The sequence below is a fragment of the Dreissena polymorpha genome, chromosome 3 (genome assembly GCF_020536995.1).
Source record: "Dreissena polymorpha isolate Duluth1 chromosome 3, UMN_Dpol_1.0, whole genome shotgun sequence".
Taxonomy (NCBI): Eukaryota; Metazoa; Mollusca; class Bivalvia; order Myida; family Dreissenidae; genus Dreissena; species Dreissena polymorpha.
The window spans coordinates 38261967-38285158 of record NC_068357.1 but is presented as its reverse complement, the minus strand read 5'-3'; the positions used below and the strand labels follow the sequence as shown (position 1 = coordinate 38285158).

The 23192-nt window shown below is 36.9% G+C and overlaps 1 protein-coding gene and 1 long non-coding RNA gene across 2 annotated transcripts; both read right to left on the bottom strand.

The window, feature by feature from the left end:
- Positions 1-1327: 1327 nt before the first annotated feature.
- Positions 1328-13205, bottom strand: LOC127872160 (uncharacterized). Its single transcript, XM_052415491.1, has 4 exons — positions 11735-13205; positions 8694-11518; positions 2843-3059; positions 1328-2711 (listed from the first exon to the last, which is right to left on the bottom strand). Exons 1-2 carry the CDS (start codon positions 13203-13205, stop codon positions 10866-10868), a joined length of 2124 nt encoding a protein of 707 aa, XP_052271451.1. The 3' UTR covers positions 1328-2711; positions 2843-3059; positions 8694-10865.
- Positions 13206-19656: 6451 nt separating this feature from the next.
- Positions 19657-21979, bottom strand: LOC127873746 (uncharacterized). The gene is made up of 2 exons (XR_008046366.1): positions 21941-21979; positions 19657-19788 (listed from the first exon to the last, which is right to left on the bottom strand). It is a non-coding gene; the product is annotated as an uncharacterized LOC127873746 (long non-coding RNA).
- Positions 21980-23192: the final 1213 nt, after the last annotated feature.

Genomic DNA, 23192 nt, shown 5'->3' with positions numbered 1-23192 from the left:
TTGAAATTCTTAAGAAAATATGTTTTAAAAAGTTATTTGAAAAAAAAGCAGCACTTACCGATAGGTTTACTGCCATTAAAGTTTAATTGGGAACCCAACAAAGTCCGGTGATCCTGCACCCTGATAAAGGTCAAGAACTTTAATTTCCTTGGCATTGTCTTGTCAAGCGGTGGATTATTTGTGCCCGCAACAAATATACTGGATGGAAAAGCTTAAAAGCTATGCATTCTTTGTTCACTCTTACAAAAGACAAGAACGTACCTATTGGGGATTTATCAAAGCGAGAAACATTAAGCGCGTTCAGGGTAAATTTTGTCAAAGAATATTAAATGTAAAGATATCAACAAACTAAAACTCGCTATATGCAGAAATTGGTCGATTTTCCTTACATTTAGGATCGTTAAAAACTTCTTTAAATCAAATACTGTAAAATATGGTTATTGTAATCTAAAATACATTGTTCTATCACAGAGATAAGAAATTGAACGCAAAAATAACCCAAACAAATGTCATCGAATGTACGGGACATTCTTAACCAATCCGGGTTTAACAATTTATGGCTATTCTCAAAATCTGTGAACTCTAATCAATTAATCTCGTTACTTAAAAACAGATAGTTGTAGTAGTAGAAGTAGTAGTAGTAGTAGTAGTAGTAGTAGTAGTAGTAGTAGTAGTAGTAGTAGTAGTAGTAGTAGTAGTAGTAGTAGCAGCAGCAGTAGTAGTAGCAGCAGTAGTAGTAGTAAGTAGTAGTAGTAGTAGTAGTAGTAGTAGTAGTAGTAGTAGTAGTAGTAGTAGAAGTAGTAGTAGTAGTAGAAGTAGTAGTAGTAGTAGTAGTAGTAGTAGTAGTAGTAGTAGTAGTAGTAGTAGAAGAAGTAGTAGTAGAAGTAGTAGTAGTAGAAGTAAAAGTAGTAGTAGTAGCAGAAGTAGTAGTAGTAGTAGTAGTAGGAGTAGTCGTAAAAGTAGTAGTAGTAGCAGTAGTAGTAATAGTAGCAAAAGTGTTAGTAGTGGTAGCAGTAAAATGATGTTGTTGAAGTTGTTGATATTATTAATAATAATAAAAAAATAATGAAAAAAATAAAAAAAATATAATGATAATAATAATAATAGTATTATTATTATTATTGCAGATCTTTTTATTGAATTGCATGCATGTAAAAAATACAAGCATTTTAATCGGTGTAATCAGAATTCTGTTAAACGGCTGAAACCTATATTAATGCCTCTGGCATGTACATAGTTCCCTATCTATCCAAACTGAATTTAGTTTTGCATTCAACTTATTTAAATAAACACATTGATCAAAAATACTCATTGGCGTAACATAAAAAACTCAAACTGGACTTTATTAGTCTATCTTTTGCAGAAAATACGTTTATTTGGAACACTCAATTAACAAGTTAAACTTAATACATCATATATTAAATAAATTATAATCAAATTAAATATATGTTAAAACATTTATATTGGTTTGGTTTTGCAAATCCAATCTGTATGCATTTGATATAGAAATTTGTTTCGTACAAAAATGGTAGATCAATCAATGTCGATCAAGCGCAAAAATGACATCTTGATGCCGCCTTGTTATTGCATTTTATTTTCGCAATCTTTAACCAACATTGAACTATGATCAACGAAATAGATATAAAATAATTAACAATCTTTATACAGCATAATCAATCAAAATATTGTTTACTTGTCCAGCAGTTATAACAAACAAGAAGTGTAACATTAATTGCGTCTATGTGTGGTGTGAGCGAATATGCACATATTGATCGCGTTTTCCTTCAACTGTATACATGTCTTGTATAATTTTGTTTGTGCAGCAGAAACGTATTTGCTAGTACTACTTTTTCTCATTTTTTTTTAAATATGATAATCATCAGCGTTTTATATGTTTATACAAATATAAGATCGCTTGATAGATATATATTCTGAATTGCGTGCTTTATTAAGTTCCTATGAACAGGTAATGTACGATAATTGGGACTGTATGACGTCAAGTGTCTCTAAGTTGTCTTCTGACATCATGAAAACATTGCTCGGCTTCTGAGCAATTGCTTGCAGTCCATCAATGTTTGAGTCGTACCCGGCGCCGATAGCAAATACGTAAACGCCTGTATCGCGAGTAATGGCTTCGACCTCTGTCATGACAGCACCTAGGTTGTCAAGTCGACCAGACGTAAAAATCAATAATACATTTCTTGCTGTTGGATCCGTATTAATGAAGTTGTTGAGAATTACTTCATTCATAGCTGTTGAGATATTTCGAGTTATGTTCGCTGCACAACCAGTTAACGAGCAGGTGTGGCTATACTGGCGAATACGATGTATGTAACTAAGCAATTGGTCCATGGTCAGATTATTTGACAAAGGTAAAGACTTGTTTTCAATATCGTCTACATGTAAAACGCCAAAGCGTTGACCGTTGACCTTGCCATAGGCCGCCAAATGTTGCAATATGTATGCGAGACCATTCAAAGCTAAACTTTACTCAGAAGATGTCATGTTTGAGGTCGAAAGATCATCAATCAACGCTATGATATCTGTCCGACTTCTTGTGCTACATTTTCCACATGTAGCGTCTATAAGTCGATCAATCAAGGAATGTAGCGAGTCGAAGTTCTTCACCGCGAATACATAGGACATAGTAAACTCGTCAGGCGGAGATGCAATTCTCTGAAGTTCTTCGTGTGACACCATTTGGCCAATACCTGTTGTGTTAATATAATTAACGAATTATTTATTAATGCAAAACGTTCTGGGGTTTTTTCTTCATAACAAAAATTTAAAAACTGTTAAAAAAATAATATTTGTATAATTTGTAATAGGTTTCATAGCTCACCTACGACAACAACCGTAGACAAAGATCGAAGACTCAAAGCTTCCGCCGCTGTTGATTTCCTATCTGTTGACATTCCGTCCGTCAAAACAAATGTGAACTTCTCAATATTGAGACCAGGAAGCCGGTTTCCCCGTGATTGAAGCATAGTACGGGCCATAGCAAGCCCTTTGTCCGTAAATGTTGCGCCTGGTCGAAATGGTATTCTTAGAATTTTTCTCTGCAATTTACAAACACAATAAGGGGCCAAATAAATAAAATGTATAATCATTTAGAAAGCAAAATGCCCTGATTATATATTACGCAAATCGTGTATCGATGCATATATAGTAATGATATAAGCCAAGAAACAAAGTAAGAAGAGAAAATTTTTAGCACGATCATTTGACCTATTTAGAATTATTGCCTTGATTTCATCCTTCGTCAGCCGATCGTCAAAGACTATTTCCTTATGTACCTCGGTCGAGAAGGTTAGTAATGCAATTTGAAAGGCAGAACTATTAACGGTCACTTTATCGACAAAGCTTTCCACAAACTCAAGCTGCGTTTTGAACTGTTCTTCAGTCTGACTGACAGAGGAATCCAGCACAAATATGACATCGGCTTATCAACGTGGATTTATCGAATAACAAGTGTACACATTACAGCGAATGTTTAAAGCAGGAAGGAAAAATTTTTCTTTACGAGTTAATCTCACAGGATGAAGTAGGTCAGAATAAATGTACGATAAATATAATCTTAACCACACGCTATCTAATTCGATAATGTACTCCATTCGGTTTTTAAGTCTGCAATGCACATTCCATGTTGAAACTTCATTTTGAATTTGAATACTCTGCCAACCCTTATTATTATTATTATTATTATTATTTTTATTATTATTATTATTATTATTTTATTATTATTATTATTATCATTAATATTATCATTATTATTATTATTAATATTATTATTATTATTATTATTATTATTGTTATTATTATTATAATTATTATTTGTAAAGATACTTCTTAAGAAATCGTCAATGACTTCGCAACAATCGCCGATACAAGCTTAATTCTTAATACTTGTAAAACGCGTGTTTTGTTATCTGAGTATGTTTATAAAGTAGTTCAATACCACACTGATGAAAATGTTACGTTAATATATAACTGCAAAGCAGTTTTTTGTTAACTTGATTATATAAGTTGCCACAAAATCTTCTTATCAACATAATTTAATTTCTTCAATCAGAGATATTGATACATCTCTGCCATACTATGGTCCATTGTGTACAATATAAAGCGATTCTATCTCATCACTTGCATGGCTATCGACAGTTGTTTATTTATCAAATTTGAGGAACTTTTTTATGAATTGAAATCGTATGTTTTATTGCAATCAGCAAAATACATCATATTACACCATGTCACGTGTTATTTCAGGAAGAATAATTAAACAATAAACAAAATATATAGAAAGAATGACACATCAGACAATTATTAGCTGATACAGTTTCTTTGATAGTAATTTATTTAAGGCAAAGAAGATAAATATAAAACTGTGTTTGTGGCCAACATCATCAACATTATTTAGATGGTCTAAATAAGCAATATGACATTCATACACTAATTTAATGTTAATTCCAAAAACAAAATCGGCTGTCATCTCAAGATCTTGTGGCGATGATGTTGTTGTTTTACGAAAGTTCGCGAAACATTCTTCCACCTCTTGATTGGACGTTTCTCAAATTTCAAATTAGTTTACGATGTTATTTTGCTACTGTGTATGTTTATCTTGGCTGTCAGGGGATCAGTGACGTGTATTTTGTCGATAAGTGATTTTGTATAACAATGCTTTACAAGAAGAAATGCATAGTTAACAATCACCTAATTTCCTCTTCTAAAATCTTAAAAACTCGTAATAAAACCGTTAGTTATTAACTTAAGTGTTTTACGATTATTTAACTTGTTATTTGTTGTGTTATTTCTTTAGCTTTTACATACTGATTCTACAATACTATGGCATAAATGTGTGCTTTCAGGTGCATGTGTCAAAGTATTGGGAAAATTGTATTTATTTAAAAATGCTTTTCTGTGAATAATTATATCATATTGGCGTGTACTGTCTAAAATAACTTACATTTTGATTACTTTTTCAAGTGATTAATTTGAAAATTAAAAAGTAATGCAATACATCCCTACCATTCGCTGCTTATCCGACTTATTAAATGCCTTCAGAAAGCATACCATAGTTTTTAAGGATGCATCCTTAATGTTTTTTGTTATGTTAGAATTTTGGCCTGAAAGCCTCAATAGTTAATCCACCTCATGGCTTTATATGTCAGCTTTGAACGTCAAAGTTTGCGATAAAATTAAATTGTAGATTTATGTACTATTATCGAATTCGAAAATGCCCAAAATGTTTGCAAATTTGAACGCCAGTCTTAATGGTATTTTGCAATCATGAGTATGACCTTCGAAAGACCCCAGCATTTAACTGCCGAACAACAGCTTGAAAATCGTGGTCAATGGCTTATCTGTTTGAATGAAAAAAGACTTGTTTGCCAGAATACAATCTATCTTTCAAGTGTTAAGCGCGCCGATTCATTGAAAATCATTGATGTATTTAGACGCTGGGAAATATCAAAGCATGAACGATTCGTTTTCTTTTGAGAAAGCGCGTGTATACTGAATTTGTTTCTCATGTTGATTACAATTCTGCTTTAACAATCAGATTGAAACAAGATCTGAACATTGGCAGTGAGTTACCAATGATAAAAGTTGTTTTGAACAAAACGTCAACGTTTCTGTGGGCTGCTTAATTATACATAAAAACTTACACTGGGCGTCGTTATTGGCATTTTTTAAAGACAATAACAACGTTTTGATTATTTGTGTGTAGTGTCTATTGAAAAACAAAATACATTGCGTACTAAAACTGTGTAAAACACATTGTTTAAGAAAAATTTGTGAAATAAATTAAGGTATTATCGCCGTAGATATATGTTTAAGTTTTTAATGTCAATACACCCTGTAAATGTTGTTTGTGGTCTTTGTTGCGAAGTACACAATTATCTTAATATTGAAGTTAGTTACCAAAATACTCACAAAACACCGGTGCAGCGATTAGGATTTCATAAAATAATACGTAACTGAAATATATTTATATAAAACTAAAACCGGGTAAGTATATTTATCAATATAATAAACAACTACACACACGTTTTGATATACCGCTTTTAACACCTTTGCTGCACACTTCTCCAGACAACCATTTCTCTAGAAGCTATATCGTTTAAAAATGTCATTCTCTGTAGTTATTCCAGTCGAGACATCTTAGTAGGTAACGATGACGAACATGTGTATTTAATGTGTGTTTAGATGAAAACAAAAGATCTCTATCATGTATGTGAGCTGACCATACATCGATGTGGTTATCGCTCATGTATCTAGACATTCCTTGATACCAAAAATGGGTCAGTAGGATGCCTTAATTGTGAAAGACTTTTAGTACACGTGGCATAAAAAATACCGGTACAATTACAATTTTCATGAAATAATTGAAGCATCAATATGTGTTATATGTTGCTTACACGTCCATTGTACAAACAAGTAATGACCTGTTTTATTTGATCGACACATCAGTGCAAAAGTTGGACGCAAACATAAAGAAATGGTACAGTGATTGTTTAATTTTCTGATTGAATGGCTTATAAACAGGTATTTACGACGATTCTCGGCTTTTCAGCCGATGGAATCAGACCTTATGTTTTGATTATGCAGTGATACAAACATATAACAGCTGATTCGTCGGCAAAGACTAATCATTTATCAATTATATTTGCACACACAAGAAATGCGTTTTAAGACTGTATTTAGTCTTTGTCGAATGAGCAACTTGATTGATACCAAAAAGAAAGGTTTTATAATTAAAACATTTGTTTGACTAACGTCCACTATATGTTTTAATTTGATTTGTATCAGCATGAAATGTCTGAATTTCCTTTATATTATATGTATTATGCAAATTGTTTGTTACGGAAAAAAACGTTATCAACATATTCATATACTTATATGTGCATATAGAATTTAAGAATGTATTTTTAACAAGTAATATTCTAACTTCACTATTTACAATATTTTGTCGGAAAACGTGTCTAATAATGATATCGTTGCGATGATAATTTTCCAATTTAAATGGCATTTGAACTGCTGTCAGTCAATACAATTTATTGTGAATATTCGTATGTTAATATACTGCGCGCAATTTGTAAATATAAGTGTGCAGTCAATAAATATACAAATAGTCAAATGATTAGCCATGAAATTATGTTAAACACAGACTCAGTTGACACATATTGCTCACGAAATTTTAATGAATAAGAAGCATATCAAGATACACATGTACGTGCTTAAATAACGTTTTGCATTGTTGTTTTTAATTACTATTCCTTCTTATACAAAATAAGCAAGTACGCGATTAAATAAAGTTATGTATTGTTGTTTTTATGACATCCCCTTCTTATACAAAATAAACAAGTGTAAACGATTATGTCACAATGGTGAATGATGTTAAGCATTTTAACCTTTTGTTACGTCTGAGAAAAGTTGTAAATGTATACATGTGTATATACATATACATATTTAATGTATCGCTCTAAATGTAAGGTACACGCAGAACGTCAAAAATATCTAAAACTTGTCAAACATTTCCTTTTGTAAATAAAAGTTTGTTTCTCAACTTAAGTTCAAGAATGATTTATACATTTGGTATTAAGTAGAAAATTAGATCATGCATTTGAACAACATCAAAATTTAGACAATGAATTTCTGGTTTAATTTTCTGACCTTTGAATCTCTGATTAACAGCCTACAAAAACGCTTGAAATGTTTCACTTTAATCCACTATTTGTCGTTACTAATTGTCGTTGCTAGATATAAGTATTTATTGAAACGCTGACTCTAACTTTATAATATTTTATGCACACATAAAATATTTTATGTCATTGTACGATTTCTTAATTGTTGAACATTATATTGGTTCAAGCCTTATTTTTAATTTCTTGTGTATAACCTCAATGTGGGGTCACATGGGCTCTTTAGACCAATCAAATTCAGTGTTGGCCATTGTGGCCCTTTGGATCCTTCTAGACTAACGTGGCATCCAATATGGTCGAAATTAACAATTACGCTCTTAAGCGATACTTCCAAGGATTAATTTTAATATGATATGATGCCGTTTCATTCCGTTTATGTGAAGGATTATCTCTCGTTGTACGAAGATTTACACCAATGGTGTTATCCCGTGTGAAACTAAGTTTAAAGGGCAGTTGAACGAGTACACATGCTTATCAGTGCCGTGTGCAGAAAACTTTGCGACGTATACGCAGTCTACCGTGAAAGGTTTCCAAGATGGCGGCGCCCACAGCGTAATTAGCGCATATCGCCAGTCACTTTTTTATGGTGGTCATCTACACAGTTGTCGCTGCCCTGTATCAGTCATACTGATTCAGTTCAGATAAGTATTCAAATATCGTGTTAACATTTGTGCCTGACTTAGTTCTGGCTGTTTAAATTATTATTTTTTGCCTTTTTAAGAATGATGATCAATTCGGGTCAGCTCTATATATCTTGTATGTTTATTATTGTCTTATTTAATTTTAAGTTCAACCTGGGCTTATACTTTATGAATATTTACGACACATTTGTATTATCAGTTTAGCTGGGTTTCCCACTGTCACATTAACAGATGTCATCACGTTTTTATGAAATAAACAATAAAACACCCTGTGGTGTTTATTTCGGTTAGCTCTCAGTGGGTTTCTTCTACGATTACACAACCGCTAGCAATGACACTATACTAGACAACTCACATGGTCGTCGACTGGAAGCCTTGTCAGGATGGCAGACGTCGTCCTCGGCAGTCCACACTTCGAGGGAAACACTCGTCTGCTGTCGTCGTCGTCGGCTGCACACCACCGATCCTCCTGGGAATACCTACCCCACGCACAGGCTAAACCTCCAGGGCAAGACACTAAGTCACAGGCTAATACTTACGTCACAGGCTAATACACTTATCCTCCTGGAAATACTTACATCAGGGCATCTATCCTCCTGGTAATACTCACCTCAGGGAACACGTCTGCACACGTCCGCGGACCGGGTAGCAAGAGAGCATGGTCATCCCATCAGGCATCTGCGTCCATCCCATTGGCTCCACATCATGCAGCATGGTCCCGTCACATGAGCGACGCAAGCCGGGTACCACTCTGCAGGGGGGCGTGGCACTGGCACTACACTCCCCTCACTTTTCTCTTTTTGGGACGACCCCATACTCACAAAGGAATCGTCCCACCGAATGTCATAGTCAGTCCGCCACAGACGTCCCGTCGCACCCGAGGAAGTATATTGACTATCTCTCGGACCCCAATGCCCCTTTCGTAAGCAAGGAGGGCACCTTTGCCATGCAACGTACTCTAAAGCCACTGCGCCCAAGCCGTCCCATGCACTCCAAGGAAGTATATTGACTATCTCTCGGACCCCAATGCCCCTTTCGTAAGCAAGGAGGGCGCCTTTGCCATGCGATGTACGCCTAGACGCAGCGACTTAGCGGAACTATGACAGTGCCCAGACTCCCCAAAGTCGGGACAACCTAATTGTTTCAAAACTACAGGTACGCCACAACGTGCGCAGAATGGGGGCCTCAACCCTAGATAGACCACAACTAATTTTAACCCATTGGCCGGTTTTCGTACGACCACCAAGAATATTTTAATATGCATGCATACAGATTATTGTGATTTTGTTATAGACATATTAACATCTAATATTATTATTATGTTCCTGGACAAGAATATCTACAAAACTTTTGCAAACAGTGTTATTTTGATTTATAGTGTACTGCAGTGGGCGACTCGTGCATAGACGAAATCAGGAATATTACAAAAACAAGAAAGAAGGGACTCTGGGATAAATGGGCTCGCCCTGCCAGTTCATCTACAAAGTGGAGCAATTAACAGCCTTCGGCTGCAAACAGCTACAGCATTGAAATTAACCATTACAGCGGCCTGGATAGACAGCAAAACACGCTACAGAAAAGAAACACTGACATAATTAATGTACTGGAGACTGGGGGGTGCAGGGTTACGCACAACTATGTTGATCGCCATGGCGGTGGCTGTAAATAACAACATAAATTATTATTTATATTTAAATTACAATAACACCAAAGGGAGTGGTATGCAACAGTTTCCCACGGCAGTGACATGCTCACAAGTCCGGATTTTCAGAGAACTACCAATAATAGTGGGCTGAAAGAGCTCACCGTTAGACTACACTAGATGCAACTTATTACTGCCTGAATCTCTCGCCCTACCGCCAACTACCCGCCAGTATTTAGCGAGGCTACGCGTACCTATTTACGACCTTATGCGTGTTACATTTGGGTGAAAACACACCATCAGTCCGGGCACGAAAATAGAAATAATAAAAATTTAATATAAATAATATATTTTTTTAATATCTAATAACAAAATTATAATGATCTTTATTTATTCTCTATTTATTTCCGGGTGGCAATACCAACTTCAGCATATCCACTCCCAATCAGGAAAACATGAATAAACAGATATACTAAACAATCCGACGAGACAAAAAATGATAAGAGTACATGAATGATGTACACAAAAAGGGGAAGCCGAGGTATGAGTGTCAGGTCTACAACCACCGCCTTACAGTGGCCAACGTGCAACTACATCCTACCAGCCAAACTTTACATTACAAAAAATATCTGAATTATATAAAAAAAAAGAAGGTATATTAAACAAGAAAAATGAAAAGAACCTACCAGTGAGTTCTACTCACAGGAGACCGTACACAAATAAAAAGAACCAAAAGAGTAATGGACTGGTGGGCGAGGCCAATAAAGGGCTAATGGAAACAAGTTTACACTTCACTGACACTAAATGGAGCGAAACACAACTAAAATAAAACAAGAAAAACAGAGAACTATTAAAGGTACCCACCCCCACCCTTTAAATAGATAATTACTTCAGGCCCCCACGCTCGCTTACACACTTACTTAATTTCCACCGCTGGGACCGCTCCCAACGGCGAGAACTTGAGGGTCGCCACCCTTTAGAGCCACGCCTGAAAGGTCCCCGAGATCCATCCTCCGAGATCTTCTGGCGTACACTCGCGACGACTCCGTAACCGCATGCACTGCTCTGGCGGTTTACCGAGGGGTCGCCGTGACTAAACTGGTTCCTCTGGGTGTCACCAGAGGGAAACCGGCGACTGGACGACTCACTTCGATTTACTCCCATAACTGGGCAATCCCTGCTCGGCCTAGGTGCAATGCCAGCAGGATTCCCATAGCCGGACGATTCAAACCTGGAAGATCCCTGATGGGCTATGGAAGTGGGAAAGTTGGGCAATCCATGTTGGACTATGCCAACAGGATTCCCATGGCTAGACGACTCTACGAATCTGGAAGGTCCCTGTGGGTTTATGCCGACAGGTCTCTTGGGCAACCCTGTAAGGACTGTGCCGACAGGGTTCCCGTAGCTAGACGATTCTTTTGACGTGTTCCGAAAACTGGACAACTCCTGCGGGACTATGCCGGCAGAGTTCCCGTAGCTAGACGATTCTTCTGACGTTCTCTGAAAACTGGACAACTCCTGCGGGACTATGCCGGCAGGTCTCTTGGGCAACTCTGTAAGGACTATGCCGACAGAGTTCCCGTAGCTAGACGATTCTTCTGACGTATTCCGAAAACTGGACAACTCCTGCGGGACTATGCCGACAGGTCTCTTGGGCAACTCTGTAAGGACTATGCCGACAGAGTTCCCGTAGCTAGACGATTCTTCTGACGTATTCCGAAAACTGGACAACTCCTGCGGGAATTTGCCGACAGGTCTCTTGGGCAACTCTGTAAGGACTATGCCGACAGAGTTCCCGTAGCTAGACGATTCTTCTGACGTACTCTGAAAACTGGACAACTCCTGCGGGACTATGCCGGCAGAGTTCCCGTAGCTAGACGATTCTTCTGACGTTCTCTGAAAACTGGACAACTCCTGCGGGACTATGCCGGCAGGTCTCTTGGGCAACTCTGTAAGGACTATGCCGACAGAGTTCCCGTAGCTAGACGATTCTTCTGACGTGCTCCGAAAACTGGACAACTCCTGCGGGACTATGCCGGCAGGTCTCTTGGGCAACTCTGTAAGGACTATGCCGACAGAGTTCCCGTAGCTAGACGATTCTTCTGACGTACTCTGAAAACTGGACAACTCCTGCGGGACTATGCCGACAGGTCTCTTGGGCAACTCTGTAAGGACTATGCCGACAGAGTTCCCGTAGCTAGACGATTCTTCTGACGTGCTCCGAAAACTGGACAACTCCTGCGGGACTATGCCGGCAGGTCTCTTGGGCAACTCTGTAAGGACTATGCCGACATAGTTCCCGTAGCTAGACGATTCTTCTGACGTACTCTGAAAACTGGACAATCCCTGCTGGTCAGGATCCGGCTTGCCACTGTTGTCTCCCTTGGCTGCTGCTGCTTCGTCACTGACGTCCTCAGTCTCACCATTGCCCCCTCCAGTGCTTACGTCGGTGCACACCCCAATGTCACGGACGACTTCGCGCACTGTTGGCGGTGCCAACGGAACTGCATAACCGACGCCGCCAGTCTCACCGTTGCCCTTTACAGTGCTCATGTCGGTGCACACCCCAATGTGACGGACATCTTCTGTAGGTAGCGCCAACGGAACCGCATTATCGAAGCCGCCGGTCTCACCGTTGCCCCTTACAGTGCTCATGTCGGTGCACACCCCAATGTGACGGACATCTTCGCGAACTGTAGGTAGCACTAACGGAACCGCGTATTCGACGCCTTCGGTTAACACGTCTTCATCATCGCCGACGACGCCAGTCTCACCGTTGCCCCTTACAGTGCTCATGTCGGTGCACACCCCAATGTGACGGACAACTTCGCGAAATGTAGGTAGCTGCAACGGAACCGCATCATCGACGCCTTCGGTTAACACGTCTTCACCATCGCCGACGCCGCCAGTCTCACCGTTGCCCCTTACAGTGCTCATGTCGGTGCACACCCCAATGTGACGGACAACTTCGCGAAATGTAGGTAGCTGCAACGGAACCGCATCATCGGCGCCTTCAGTCTCATCGTAATCTCCTTCAGTGCTCTCGTCGGTGCACACCCCAATGTCACCGACGACGTCGTGCACTGTCTGCAGCGCACGGACGGCTTTTTCCAGCCACCTTACATGGAGCTCCACCCAGCAAGCCGTGATCTCCGCCTCCAAGTTAGATATCTGGGCGGCCAGCTCGGCCTTTACCTTTTCCTGGGCCTCGCGGAGTCTACTCATTTCAATTACTATTCACTAAATTAAAATTAATGCCTAAATAAAAATGACAATCTGCCTACACAATTAAAACTAAATTACCCAATAATTACCGATTAAATCACCAAAATCACCATAGCCATTACACCTGATTAAAATCAAAACAATACCCGACCCGCACTCTTTTAACTACGCCACAGACAGACTTTCTCATAAAACCCGATTTCTCAAGACGCAAACAATGTAAACATTCAGGTCAGCTAGTGCACTTAAAACTACTACGCACCAATGATCACGCGACCTCGAATGCAGACAAGCGTGGTTTTCCAGCAGTGAGACCACGTGGTCACCTTGCAACACGTCTAAAAATAGACGGCTGGTGCGTTACACATGTCTAGCATAGACCACTTTACGGTACAATTGGATTGGAAAAATATACAAACTAAATACGATTCGTGGTTCGATTTTAACACAGGATGCCGACTTTTGCAAAGAATAAGCCTAACCGTTAAAACACGACTGCACTAAATCCCACTTCTGACACCATTGTGGTGTTTATTTCGGTTAGCTCTCAGTGGGTTTCTTCTACGATTACACAACCGCTAGCAATGACACTATACTAGACAACTCACATGGTCGTCGACTGGAAGCCTTGTCAGGATGGCAGACGTCGTCCTCGGCAGTCCACACTTTGAGGGAAACACTCGTCTGCTGTCGTCGTCGTCGGCTGCACACCACCGATCCTCCTGGGAATACCTACCCCACGCACAGGCTAAACCTCCAGGGCAAGACACTAAGTCACAGGCTAATACTTACGTCACAGGCTAATACACTTATCCTCCTGGAAATACTTACATCAGGGCATCTATCCTCCTGGTAATACTCACCTCAGGGAACACGTCTGCACACGTCCGCGGACCGGGTAGCAAGAGAGCATGGTCATCCCATCAGGCATCTGCGTCCATCCCATTGGCTCCACATCATGCAGCATGGTCCCGTCACATGAGCGACGCAAGCCGGGTACCACTCTGCAGGGGGGCGTGGCACTGGCACTACAACCCTTTCATTTTAGTCTATATTACCAATGGTAATACGTCATTTATATGGTCAACGTGTGTATTTAAAAATTCTTGTGATGTGTTTTGTTGTGCTATTGTTGTTAATGTTTTCTTTATGACAATTATTTGGTTGTAATATTTTCATTAATATTTCCTTGTTAAGTCTGTAACTACTAAAAACTTTAAGTAATTTTAATATTCTTAAAAGCTTCATATTCATATATATATCTTATTTGTATGTGGTGTGGTGTGTCTTATAGTCACACTGTAATTTTAACCTTCAAGTTTTGTCTTGTATTCACATCTGGTCAGTCTATTTGTGACTTGTAGTCACAATAGTTCACATAAGGTTATACCCAAGGAGTGTCCGTAAAGGTGACCGGTAGCTGCGGAATACCACAGCCCGAGTCAGAGAACAGAAATATCCTTTCACGTATCCTTCAGTTAATGAAAAACCATGTCTTTATGATGCCAAAAACTTGCTGAAGTTTCTTTCAACATTTTGATTTATCAAACTATTTTCCATTATTATACTTTCATTAATGCTTCATAAGTGTAATATCTATCAATCTTAATTTTTTAGATCAATTTTATGTACAGGTATATGTTTTGTAAACACATTTTGATTTATATAATTATATACATAGGTGTTTCATCAAATTAGCAAGTTTCAGGTTTCAAGTATTTGTGTACGTATAACATTTGTGCTCATTATAAGCAAGACATATGTATTTGTATCTATCTCTAAAACACACTCAAGTGTTATTGTCACTAAAAGCCATGCTCGCTATTTAATATAATATCATTTACCGGTATGTGTCTTTATGTACTTAAGTCATGAACAATGTGAATCATATTCACAATCTTGAACTCATGGGTTATATACTGTTTGAATTATAAAAAAGCAGCTCTTCTTAACAATTGATTATGTTTTCGACTCACAGTATATTTTACAATAGGATTTTGGAGACAATTATTTATAATCTCTTTCGCAATATTAATGTAATTTTTGTAATCTGTCATTATATTTTCAAGATTATACCAAGTTTAAATGATTTTGATCATCTGTTCTGTATGCTGCTGGTTTTATAATATATGCACGCTGTTAGTTATCATTTCAGGCCATGCCTACCTCTCAACACCGCAATACAAAGGACCTGTCCGCTGGCTGGCCCTTCCTGAACAAGTACTACAAAGGGGCGATAAGGCACGTTTCCAGCCCTTCCTTTGAACACTACATTAAACCTGCCTACCTCTCAACACCCCAATACAGAGGACCTGTCCACTGGCTGGCACTTCCTGTTCAAGTACTACAATGGGACGATAAGGCACATTTCCAGCCCTTCCTATTGAACACTACATTAAACCACGAAGGACCGGAACGAACAATTACGGCTAGAAACAGGAAGACTTCACTCTTCAGAACATTGTGTTTTATCTAGTGAACTTCAGTTTTTTAGTTCTCATTTCATACTTATACATTTTTAATGTTATGTCCGATTATAGTTATCAGCTCAGGCTGATACTAATGGTTTAGTTCTCTACGAAGTAAGTATGTATATGCCTGATATAAGTTTTTCAGTTGAGACTGATATTGATGTTATAGTTCTCTACGAAGGAACTATTTTTATGCAGGCCTTGATTATATTTTTCAATATTCGGCCTGATTTTGCTTATACCGTTCAGGCTGATATTGTCATTATAGTTCTCTACGCAGGAACTATATATATGCAGGCCTTGCTTATTCATTTTTCAATATTTGGCCTGATTTTGCTTATACCGTTCAGGCTGATATTGTTATTATAGTTCTCTACGCAGAACTATGTTTATGCAGGCCTTGCTTATTTATTTTTCAATATTTGGCCTGATTTTGCTTATACCGTTCAGGCTGATATTGTTATTATAGTTCTCTACGCAGAACAATATTATAGTTCTCTACGCAGAACTATGTTTATGCAGGCCTTGCTTTTATATTTTCCATTATTGAGCCTGATTTTAGTTATACCGTTCAGGCTGATATGGATGTTATAGTTCTCTTCGCAGAACTATGTTTAAGCAGGCTTTGCTAATTATTATTTTCCAATATTCAGCTTGATTTTAGTTGGACCGTTCAGGCCGATATTGATATTTTAGTTCTCTACGCAGAACTATGTTTATGCAGGCCTTGCTTATTATTATTTTCCAATATTCAGCCTGATTTTAGTTGGACCGTTCACGCCGATATTGATATTTTAGTTCTCTACGAAGGAACTATGTTTATGCAGGCTTTGCTTATTATATTTTACAATATTCAGCCTGATTTTAGTTGGACCGCTCAGGCCGATATTGCGGTTTTAGTTCTCTACGAAGGAACTATATTTATTTAGGCTGTGCATATATTTTTCTATATTCAAACTGATTTTCAGTATTCCATTCAGGCAGATATTGATGTTATGGTTCTCTACGAAGGAACTATGTTTTATGCAACCCTTGCTTATATTTTTCAGTATTCTTCCTGATTTTAGTTATTCCGTTCAGGACGATATTGAGGATATAGTTATCTACGAAGGATCTAAATTTATGCATGATTTTAGTTATTCAGTTCAGTCCATGCTTATATTTTTTCAATATTCTGCAGGATTTTAGTTATTCAGTTTAGGCTGATATTGATACTATAGTTCTCTACAAAGGAGCTATTTTACCTAAGTTGGGTACCAGATCAGGTCATGCTTGTACTTCTTACATGTTCCGTCTGATTCAGATATCTGGACATGCCATGCATATATTTATCTTTTAATTTCTGCCCAGTCAGGCATCGTTGGGGTTTACTCTATCCCTCTATACCTCAACTTATTTCTATTTCTTATGACCAAAGTTTTTAACTTATTTTCCCTGTTTTTCTGATTGGTATGTGCCAATTTTACCGTATATGCCAATCTTTACGGATAGTTATTCTAACAGTTCTAGTGTCAACACATCTTTCCCATTGGTACTTGTTAAAATACCAATTCATTTGATTAATACCCTGATGATACTCCTGGGGTTCATTAACCTGTGTGTTGGCGTACTATACGAATAAAATTGCCTTCTGCCCGATAATCTTCATCTCCCAAAAGATGCTTCTTGGTCTAAGATTTTGAAGCTACTGTTGGGCATATTAGTTTTTCATATCTCTGAGTTAAAGGGAATGTCGCCCCACAGGGATCTGCCACATCCCTATGTAAATAATCATGCTCCACTAAGTCACACCAAATAAGATCAATACGTTTCCTAGGTTTTGTCCTCGAAAACCATTACATATATATTTTCCATCATAATCCATTACCCTTTTTACTTTGCTTACTCATAAGCGATACTCGTTAGCCCAGTTCTTTCACGTTTTTAATTACGGGCTTGTTACCCGAGCTGTTCCATATGGTTATTCCCACAGATATTCCTCTGGATTATTGGTATTTGTTGTATATGTCTCTTTAACTGTCTGCCAGTTTACATCTGCAGCCCAATTGTTTATTATTTTTTGATTGGTCGCTCTTTTTCAAGTACATTCCGAATCTGACTTTTGTCAAGGTTTTTCATATTATGTATATATGTTAACTGACAGTTTATTGTTCCAATGGTCTTTCACTCATTTACTGGTACCTGTACTTCATGCCAATGCTGGTTGTCTGTCGGTTCCAAACCACAGCTCCATAGTTGTACTACACGGTACATTATTGCTTTCCCTGTTTATGTGTTACAATTATTAATTTGCTTTTGTGGTGTTGCTTGACTGTTTATGTTTAACCAACAGTTTAACCCTGCAGGTAACCTTTTACCTATTACCAAGGTCTGTTATTAAGGCAATGTTTGTCTTTTTTATCTCATTGTCTGATAGTTTAAGAATGCAGTTCCATTGTTTTACTATATGATTGCTTACTCCTGTATGGGTACATATTTTTACTTTTGTTGTTCTGCTGTACAATCTATGTTTACCTGATCAGTAAAGGGTGCAGATTGTATTTAAAATTTTACGAATACCCTTTATTAAGGCCAATATGTGTTAAATACTTTTCATATGCTGTCTGATTGATAAAGGCAGCACCTACATTGTTTTACACTGGGTTCATGATACCTTACTACTTAACCACTACATTTTAATATTTTGCTTGGTCAGGTTCTTGTACATTTAAAGTTAACCTTATAGTTTAAAGCTGCACATTCATTTTCACCTCTTAACAGGTACCTGTACTTGGTCTTAATTCCAAAATCTGTTGTATACATCTGTTTGGTCATCTTGTTGGTTTAAGGCCACAGCTCCATTGTATAACATATTATTGTTTACTTTCTTATCGATACAGGTAATTTTTCACCTATAACAAAGGCCTGTAATTAAGGCCATATCTGTTGTATATATCTCCTATGCATGATGGTTTAGGGCCACATATTCATTGTTTTACTATATTATTGCTTACTTTTTACCGGTACATCTTTTTTATATTTATTTTCGTTGCTTTGCTTTACAATTTATGTTTACCTGACAGTTGAAGGCTGCAGGTAATTTTTCATCTATTAATAAGGCTGCTGTTTAAGGCAAGTATCTGTTGCTTATATCTCCTATGTTGTCTGGCGGTTTAGTGCTCGGATCGGGGATTTTACTATATTATTGATTGCCTACTCTTTTACCGGTACATTGCCTTATTTTATCGTATGTTGCTTTGCCGTACAATTTATGTTTACCTGACAGTTTTAGGCTGCAAGCAAACGTTTCACCTTTTAACAAGGCTCTTTATTAAAGCCATTATTTGTTGGATATATCTCCTATGTTGTATGTCAGTTTAAGGCCGCAGATACATGTTTTTTTCTTCATGATTGCTTCCTCCTTTAAGTGTGCATCTTCTTACTTTACTTTTGTTGTTTTGCTGTAAAAGTTATGTTTCCCTGACAGTTAAAGGCTGCAGGTAGTCTTTCACCATTTTTACTAGTGCTTATACTTTATACAAATATTGGTTGTTTTATGTCTGACCGGTTAAGGTCGCAGCTCCAATTATTTACATATAGGTCTAAGTCAATTTTGTTGACAATTAGGTTAAGCAGTTCTTATTATCACTGATTATTTCTGGCAGTGTTTTTCTTATGGAGCATATACATATAATTAAGTTATGCTTGTTCTAGTGATCGTTGAACACCAATCCTATTGTTTTCAATTAATTTACTTCACTATGTTCTATAATTTGTTATTAAATAGCAGATGGATGATTTAAGCCTAGAGGCTCTTTACCAATCAAAGCTTATAATGCTTATTTGTCCTTAATTTTCACATTACCTGACCTTAATCGTAAGGCTACGTTTATATTCATTCAGGGGCAACTACTCCCTTTTCGAATTGCGGTCCTCTCCCGTACCTCATGGGCGGCGGGGTTCCCGTTCCGGTCCCCTTTGTGGCGTGTATTTACCACCCATTATGCCTTTCTGGAAAGAATCTGTTCTATTTTTATCTTTTTTATGGCATTTTATAATAAATGCCCGTTTTCAATCAACAATATTGTGTTTGTTCTTTCCTTCAAGTCATACGAGTCCGTCCGGTCTATGACCTTTTCATTACCACCGAGGACCATACATAAATAATATTTTATGCACACATAAAAGATTTTATGTCATTGTACGATTTCTTAAAGTAACAATCACGCTCAAAAATATCGAATATTTCGTTAAATAAAGCTAACCCATAAAAAAATCAATGTTCCTTTTAGCAAAATGCAAAATTTCAACGTTAGATGTTGTCTGGTAGAATTGATTTAACGAGATACAAAATGCTCGTTTTTATTTTTTTGTGGCCACAAATACTTCCATTTATATCTCCCGTGAAATATCCGAACATTTACGGGCGAACACGAGATTGGATACGGTAAGCGTCGGAAGCATGACGTAGCTCTCATGAATAATCATTCTGTGAAATCAAAATGAATTCTGGGTAACTGGAACTTAGCGAATGCGAAAATGGCTTGTATAAATTATGCAAATGAACGCAACCCCAATGAATCCGATCCTGACTCGAAAGCGAAAGTAGATTACATCGTGGAACGATATTTAGATATTTAGATGCTTAAAACTTGCCGAATGCTTGTAATATAACGTTTTTACATCAATGTTACTTGTTTTTAGGGTCGTCCTATTGTAATTAACCATCGTATGGTACTACTTGTTGTCGAATGTTTTTATGAAGCATAATACAGTAGCCGTATGTATTGGTGAGCGTGATAGTGACTTTAATTGTTGAACATTATATTGGTTCAATATAAAGAAGTGAAACTCCAGCTGCTGGAGCAGTATTGAATTTTCATTAAAAACAATTAGTTGGTCCTTTATTTAAGGCAAGTGACCGATTGCCCAAACAGTACAAAACAGCACAATACAGCACAATACAAACCAACATAAACACAAAATATGAATAAAGCTGGGGTCACCGCCTTGGAACGGTCAATACAAAGCATTGGGGGTTTAAACCTGGTTATAGAGCGCTCAGCCTCACACTTGGCCCAGCAATATTCATAATACATTTAAGTGTAAATAAAATTTAACGTCATAGCATTGTAACTCAAATTAAACAATAATAAAAGGGAATTAAAACGCATTCAATTTAATTACTATTTAATTACTCAATTGCATTGAAGATACAAGAGTAACAGAATTACAACTTTTTGACGAACGATCAAATAAAACTATTAACAATTGTCAACTACATTCCTTCTTTATAGAAAAGATTTGAGAATATAGAATCATATAGTTAATATCTCAGATAATTATCGCGCAAATACAGGAAGAAGCAGCAATAATGGGTGTACACATTCCATATTACATAGCTTGGTTGTTTATGTGACTGCTAAACAAATTAAAAATAATTAAATCAAACAAGAAACGCCTATCAGAGAGATAAACCCAATGACCTATGCATGTAGATTACAACTGGGAAAGTCGGTCGTATGACGTCGCAAAAATCCATAATGACGTGAACAAATTCCAAGGGCAGTACTAAATAAAAATATTAATGGGGCTGTGCTACTAATAAAACAAGTTTAGGTGATTTAATATTAAGAAGCAAATGAATAAAAATGGTAATTCCATTAAAGCGACATTATTGGAATCAAACAGTATATAGGTGTTTTGACAACTTCAAGCCTTATATTTAATTACTTGTGTATAACCTCAATGTGAGGTCACATGGGCTCTTTTGACCAATCAAATTCAGTGTTGGCCATTGTGACCCTTTGGATCCTTCTAGACTAACGTGGCATCCAATATGGTCCAAATTAACAACCCACCTCCACCCCTTCTCCGCCATAAGGTTTTTACTCCCGTAATATGTATGTTTTTACCTGTGTGTAAAACACATTTGTTTCTTATTTTACTGTTATACGCATCAAATATTTTTCTTTTATACTTATTTTGGGCGTGTTTTTCCCGCCGTCATCATATTCAAATTCATGTTTTTGTATGTGTATATACGCGTGGCGTGTTTTTACCACCCATTATGCCTTTCTTGAAAGAATCTGTTCTATTTTTATCTTTTTTATGGCATTTTATAATAAATGCCCGGCGTGATTTTACCACCCATTATGCCTTTCTGGAAAGAATCTGTTCTATTTTTATCTTTATTATGGCATTTTATAATAAATGCCCGTTTTCAATCAACAATATTGTGTTTGTTCTTTCCTTCAAGTCATACGAGTCCGTCCGGTCTATGACCTTTTCATTACCACCGAGGACAATACATAAAATAATGTTATCAAACCCGTATTGACGTTATAAGCGTGTGAGATATTCGGATATTCTGATGAATTTATTATCAATTTTATTCAAGCGACAATAAAGAATCAATATAAATTACACACATGTGTAGAGCATATTGTAAATGGCTCGTGTATGACTGAAAAATGCGAAACTGTTATAGTAAGGCATAGTACGATATTTGTCTGTTTATATTCACTGGCGCGATTCGAATGGGCACTCAAGTTGTGGCGAAAGAACTTATGAAGTTGCATCGTAGGAAATGTTTTGTTTATATGTATACATGTACAAACTTTACATAAATTTAAGTTTGTTTTACACAATAAGGTTCATGTGTAACTTTTATCATCAATAAAGAGAGCTATGGTTAAGCGAGATGTCATTTGTATCATGGATAAAGTAACATGTATGTTTATGGTTATTTTGATATATTTAAACGAGTGTGTTATTTTATGAAACAATATGTTCTTTTTTGGTATCAATCAAAAGAGGAAATGAAGTTTAATTTATACGGATTTTAATCCAGGTCTTCAGAATCAAACGCAAAAAGGTTAAATTAGAACCTTACACCGTTTGTCAATTTACATCTACGTATTAAACTAATATGCTTAAACGTGCATTATATCTATTCACCATTATAATATATTCAAATGTCAAATTGCCCATTCCTTCATTCACTGTGTGTTTTGAAATTATCGTATTATGTGATGGAATTCTAAGAATGAAACAGCTGTGAAGATAGTGGCATTGTGCCAGAGGTAAGGAAATTGAATAGACTCAGATAGTTTCGCTTGCTTGAAATCATAAATGAGTTTACAAATGTCCGTGATACACGTCGATATGATAACAATGTTTTTATTTAAGTGTTTTGTTCAGGTAATAGATATGCTGTTAGATAGTGTGATCGATATATGCTTATTTGTTAAACAGTTAGTCAAAGCAAAAGGCAACGTGTTAACATACCTGCAATTGCATGACTATACAAACTATCAAAGGCTGTATAATTTTCAACGAAATCAAATGTTTGGATATACGTACCAATGAAATAGTATTTGTTTAATCGAATTCAGTCACTTGTTAATGCACACACGGTATTATTAAATATTGGCGTTACATACAATGAAAGAAAGTCTAACCTTCATAAAATAACTTTGACGTTAATAAAACTTAAATAAAATAACGTTAATAAAAAAATTTCCAATATATTGTC